General features: G+C 46.3%; 2 protein-coding genes across 2 annotated transcripts in view; both read left to right on the top strand.

Annotated features, from left to right (window-relative positions):
* The window catches only part of LOC308379481 (arf-GAP with dual PH domain-containing protein 1), a gene marked incomplete at its 5' end in the record, with an annotated part of 17,030 nt that extends 16,970 nt beyond the window's left edge, over positions 1 to 60 (top strand). The window contains one exon of the mRNA XM_080856640.1: positions 1 to 60. This exon is cut by the window's left edge and continues 17 nt beyond it. Within this exon, the coding sequence (XP_080712766.1) occupies positions 1 to 12 (12 nt within the window). The 3' untranslated portion in view covers positions 13 to 60.
* Positions 61 to 1,833: 1,773 nt separating this feature from the next.
* Positions 1,834 to 2,934, top strand: uts2r4 (urotensin-2 receptor 4; the record flags this gene model as incomplete). The annotated part of the gene is made up of 1 exon (XM_080843745.1): positions 1,834 to 2,934. The coding sequence occupies one exon, from the start codon at positions 1,834 to 1,836 to the stop codon at positions 2,932 to 2,934; it is 1,101 nt and encodes a 366-aa protein (XP_080699871.1).
* Positions 2,935 to 6,109: the final 3,175 nt, after the last annotated feature.

Raw genomic sequence — 6,109 nt, 5'->3', positions numbered from 1 at the left:
TACAAGCACTGACTAAGCTGGACGCAAACCCCCCCCCCTGTCCTCCCGCCATCCGCTGTGTACACATCACTGACCTCTGCCCATCTTTCCAGACCTTTGACCTTCAGGGGTCATGGCGCAAGGGTGAACTGTGTATGAGCAAAACAGGTGTAACACTACTGAAAGCTTTGTTTCATGAGCAGGTTATTGTTATTATATTCCACTGTCCTGGACTCATTCATACACTAAAGTATACACTGTGGTCCACTGTCATTCAAAAGCAGTTGTTGTATACATTGTACAGTGGTAGGGGTTTTCTTTTGTCTAAGAAAGGCATTTTCTTAAGTACTGTCTTAATAATGATAGTAATGGGTTTTTCCAGACAACTACCACAAACCAGCCAGGAAAATTCCCAGTGGGTGCTTTGTCTAATTAGTTTTTCCAACATGAATCTTTGTCTTTGGGCGCCACCTAGTGGCGTTCTCTGTGTCCATAACTCTCCCATTTTGCCTCCTTCAGTTATTAAAGTTGAATATTGAATAAAAACAAATATCTTCTTGGGACTTACCCTTTTTTGTCACAGGGTCCAAGAACAAGAACTATGAGAGTGGCAGTTGTTTTGATGTGGTTTGTCATGTAAGATTCTTGTATGTCTAACGTCCAGCGCACACTGCCAGTATACTGTGTAGCAGTGAGTGAATCAGTGGGAGATCATTCAGTCACTGTTTGTAATAAAAGACAAGTTTCTTTGTCATCTATTTGCCATCTCACCTTTTTTTTATCATTTTAGTTGAACATGGATGTTTTGCTCACAATCAAACTAAAATATATAAGTAAAAAGCTCGAGGTTAGAGCTGAATTCATATTTGATTGTTTGAACCATATGTTTGAATCAAAGTTCTAGATTTCATTATTTCACACACCCTGCTTTTCATTTATGAACTGTCAGATCTGACTTCACTGGGGAGTGAGGATCCAAGCAGCTGGTGTTGGTGATGGGGGGGGGGATGGAATGGGGTGGGTTTATGGGGATGAGAGATGTGACGTACTCCAGCTCGGAGCTGTGGTGTGCAAAACTGCACCCTGGTGTTCAAACGACATGCAGGACGAGCCAACAAGAACCTCGTAAATCCAGCGCAAGCCGAGCTGGGTGGCACCTACACGAGAGATGGTGAGACAGGGGGGAGACACAGCGGGAGAGAGAGAGGGAGGGAGAGGGGGAGATAGAGGGAGAGAGAAGAGGAGAGTAGATAGAGAAAGAGGAGCACAAGAGAAGAGTCTGCTGATCCTGTCACATACAGCCAGAACCATAAGGGGAAACCACAGTACTGATTCTAACCTCCGGACAAATCAGCCAAGAAGCTCGTGGACCTGCATTTCGGGGGACATTAAGAGAAACAGAACCTGCTGAAGCCCAGGGGGGATAACGCCGTCACCCTGCTGTCCAGAGGGCCACTTCACCGGGCAGTCGCGCTGGAGACAGCAGCGAGGGAACGCCAGGATACACGCCCTTCTATCTCTTCTGTTTGCCTGAACTGCATGAGGGAGAACCGGACCATGGCGGAGTGGTGGTATTTGTGTGTGTGGACTGAACCAAGAACTCCAAATTTATGTCCACTAATATCTATCCTGAATTGTGTGGCTTAAAGGAGAGGAAGTCTGTTTTTTTCCTTTGCCTTATCTTGCTCTGATCTTTCCTACTTTCTTCAAAAGGCCTCAAGCCAGTGCTGATAACCTTAAAAAAAATAGATTCATTCATCTGGAAGAGTATAGGCTGAATGATTTCAGCCGTAAAGCTCTGAAAGGATCTGTCGTACAGGAATTTATATCTTCCCTTGGATAAGCTCTCACAGCATGAACCAGACACCCAACGTTACCTCTGCCTCGGGGGGCAGTGGGAGTGGGTCGGGTGGTGGTGGTGGTGGCGGCGGCACGTGGGTGACCTCCCTCCTCGGCGCCACGCTGCTGAGCATGTGTGTGCTGGGCATGGCGGGCAACCTCTACACGCTCTTGGTGATGCGCTCGGCGGCGCTGCGCCGCGCCGGCTCCATGTACGTGTTCATCCTCAACCTGGCCATGGCCGACCTGCTCTACCTGGGCACCATCCCCTTCGTGGTGTGCACCTACTTCGCTCACAACTGGTTCTTCGGCGAGACGGGCTGCCGCATCCTGCTCAGCCTCGACCTGCTCACCATGCACGCCAGCGTCTTCGTCCTGGTGGCCATGAGCCTGGAGCGCTACCGGGCCGTGGCGGCGCCGTTCCGCGCCCGCCGCTCGTCTAACGTGCGCACCCACTGGCTGACGGCGCTGGGCATCTGGCTGCTGGCTTTCATGCTCACGCTGCCCATGATGGTGATGATCAAGCTGCGTGAGGGCAGACCCAGCCAGGCCGGCCTGGTGAAGCGCATCTGCTTCCCCACCTGGACGCCCGAGGCCTTCCGTGCCTACCTGACCGTGCTCTTCATCACCAGCATGCTGGTGCCCGGCCTGGTGATGGTAGGGCTGTACGCGGGGTTGGCCAAGCGCTACTGGGCGGCGCAGGCTAACCTGGCCCGACGCAGCGGCGGTGCCGGTGGCAAAGGAGAGCGTTCGGTGTCTTCGTCATCCTCCAGGAAGCGTCGGCGCAGTCTGAAGCACAAGGTGGTGGCCATGATCTTCAGCATCGTGGTGGCCTACTGGGCCTGCTTCCTGCCCTTCTGGGGCTGGCAGCTGGTGAAGCTCTTCTCGCCCGAGTCGCTGCGTGAGCTCTCGCCCGCCGCCCACACTTACGTCAACTTCTTCGTCACGTGCCTCACCTACGGCAACAGCTGCGTCAACCCACTGCTCTACACGCTCCTCACCCGCAACTATAAGGACTACCTGGCCCAGCGGAGCCAATCAGCCGGGTCAAGTCGGACAGAAATGGGTTCGGCCGCTGCTGGGGCTCCCATCGCTGCAGGCACCCAGGATTTGTAATCGCTGCACTTTGTTGTACATTTCTGCATGATAGTAAAGTAGGGCTTTGTCCACCTCTGTCTGCTTTGGCCTTTGCTCCGATTTGGTTTGATGGGATTTGGTGTGTTTCCTGTCTTAGAGGGAAGGTCGCTGCACCTTGTTCACTTATGAGGAGTATACACCTCTATTAGTGGATTGCAATTTCTCCATAATGGCAACATGGAAGGTCAGCCGGAGAGCACCAGAGACAAAGATTCAAGGGTGGTCTCTTCACCAAATCAGTATGGATTTGTGTGTGTATCTGGCCGAGGTGGTTGACCGTGGAGGGTGATCCATTTGGGCAAAAAAAATATGTGTCAAGTAGGCAGTAAAGTAAGCTGTTATGCTCCATGCATTAAGCAAAAACGAAATGCTTACTTAAGAAATATCAGTTGGTTTACATAATGATTTACTGTAATATGTTTAGCGATACGTAGTGCCTAGTCATTCTTCTGCACGTTAGTGATGTATGGTAGTGTTATTTGTCAACTGCTTAATCATTCTTCCAGTTTCTTCATAGTGGACATGTGTACATCATAACAACAAGTGATGTATGTAAGGTGTGTCTGGATGTTCAGAAGCTGAGCTATCCAGAGTATGTGATGCTATGTGTCACGCTATGCAGTCATGTATAATCCTTCTAGAGTACGACGAGCAAGAGCAGATCATGTTCCTTTTATTTTCTATTTGTGTATTCTGGTGCATACATATCAAATTTGATATACATCACATTTAAGAAACAACAGGAGACATACATTTTGTGAAAGCACACTGTACACTGTAATTTAACTTGTTTGTCAGTTTTTGTCACTTTTGATTCTTTCTAGAAAAACGTTGTTTGGATTTTGTCACTTTTGATTCTTTCTAGAAAAACGTTGTTTGGAGGGCATATTGGAATAATTGGTCGGGGGGGGGGGGGATCCTACAACAGTTTCAGTTTGAAGGACGCAGAAGTTATCATTGCAAGCTAGATTATTTCTGCGGTACCTCTGTTGGAGCACAAAGTCCAAAGCTCTCACTTCCTGTGTGTGTGTGTGTGTGTGTGTCTGCGCCGAGACCCAAGCTGTGTGGAATGTGTCCCCGGCCTGCCACATTCCTCAGCCAGCAGGCACGGGCCTTTTCACGCCACTCCACAAATTGTTCCCAAGAATGTGGTTCCTCCCTGGGGTCGGCCATTATTCACCAGCATGAGAAAAGTACATGAACAAGATAGGCCTGGACAGCAGTCACTGGACCGTGGCCGCACTGAGCCATCTGCTAAAAAGTGGCCATCTACAAACAATGGCACGCTAAATTAGTCACAGAATAGTTTGGTCTGAATCATTTGGTCCTGACTAAATAAACAGGCAATAGTTGGCTCTTGTGTCTGCCCAAATAGTGGGAGAGAAACTGGCTGGTCGGCATGCTAATGCTAACTAGATAATTGGATTGTTCTGATCTGGGCTAATCAGGATTTTTGCTTGATTTAGTTTTTTGTTTGTGTTAATGCAATGCTTGTAAGACAACAAAGTCAAAAGTCAAAACTATTTTCTTTTTTTCTCACTGATTTATTCGACAATTGTATTCTGCAGAAATTCTGTTCTGTCTCTCCGTTTTTTCAGATGAATAGAAACTATTAGTCACATGGACTTGTAGAATGTTTTCTTTCATTCATACACCATGTCTGTCTGTTAAACACATACATTATACACGTACATATACATACCAACAACCGTGTGCAATACGCAGGTCGTGTGCAGCTTTTGAATTACTTTTACCTTTGTTTTACCAACCTGTGTACACAGCAGTTATTCCAAGTCATGTGCTGTTGGACAGAGTGAGTTCAAAGGCTTTTAGCAGGTGAGTCATCGATCTTCCCTTCTACAGAAGCAGGTGATTTCAACAGTGATGAGTCTGCTGAGGTGAGGCGTTTAGCACGGCCTGTCCAGCCCGATAACAAGTAGGCTCCACCGTTGGGCGATATCAGCGGTTTTGATAAGGGTGTGTGTAGAGCGGGAGATGAGCTCTTGCCAGCGCCACGTATTGCTCTTCTCCCCGAGGAGAGTAGGCTTAGTGCTATTGTTTCATCATGTTTGACGTCAATAGCTCCTTGGATCACTGATGAAGTTAAATCAATAATGATCATGTTGATCTAATGGTTTCTGTTTATGACCCCAGCCCACGCCCATACGCCCATTTCTGACTTATGCCGTTTTGAGTTCACTGTGATAGATCTTGAGAAACTAGTTTAGAGTTTACTACATAAAATACATGTAATGCCAATGTTACTGGAAAGAGGACTAAAACAGTTACAAAATATATATAAAAAAAACTTCTAACCCCATGTTTAAAGAAACTACAGCTTATTATCCTTCGCCATCAAGAGACCTGTATTATAATGGATGTGAATGGGAACAAGTGTGACTCATTTTAGATTTTTTTGACTATAGCTTGCAAACATTTACATTGTCACAAGGAAACTGCACTTTGTCCTGTCATTTGTTTTAGATATAGTAAAATGTATTATGTTCTTAAAGTTATCGTTAGAAGTATTAAAAAAGAGAATGATTTCAAGTGTTTTTGTATAAAAAACAAACATTCCAAGATGGTAGACCTAACATCCAACTTCCAACACTGTCCAAAACACTGATGCCAGCTCCGCATTAAAAGCATGCAGTGGGAGAAAAATACAAGGTTGCAATTTCAAAACCTATCCAACATGGCTGCCACTGAGCTGCCTCACGGTCAGACCCAGTCCAAGGATGGGCTGTGGATACCTCCACAATCAGGAGTCAACATTTTATCCATCACTTTTTCTATCTTTAGCACCATTTCATAAATAAAATGATGCAGCCACAGAACCAGTCTCTGGAATACCTTGCTACCATCGGAAATGGATATATAATGCCACCTAGTGGAAACTAATGTACTAGTAGTCATTTGGGAGTTAGAATGGGGGGTGAAGTTAAGATGCTGGTGACATGCTGGTCCATTGTGTAAAGACTATTCAATATAACACAGTAAACATTTACATACATTTTCATTTAAAGTGACCTTGGACATAGCATTGTGTAAAATGTTTTATTAGTGGTCATGATCTGGAAAGAGACTCCAAGAAGATACATCTCCACAATTTTGTCATGCGAAAGGTTACAGAGGTTGAATACATTTCATGTTT

This window comes from Sprattus sprattus (genome assembly GCF_963457725.1).
Source record: "Sprattus sprattus genome assembly, chromosome: 1".
In the NCBI taxonomy this organism is placed as follows: domain Eukaryota; kingdom Metazoa; phylum Chordata; class Actinopteri; order Clupeiformes; family Clupeidae; genus Sprattus; species Sprattus sprattus.
The sequence above is the reverse complement of the archived record's forward strand: the minus strand, read 5'-3'. Positions and strand labels throughout refer to the sequence as shown.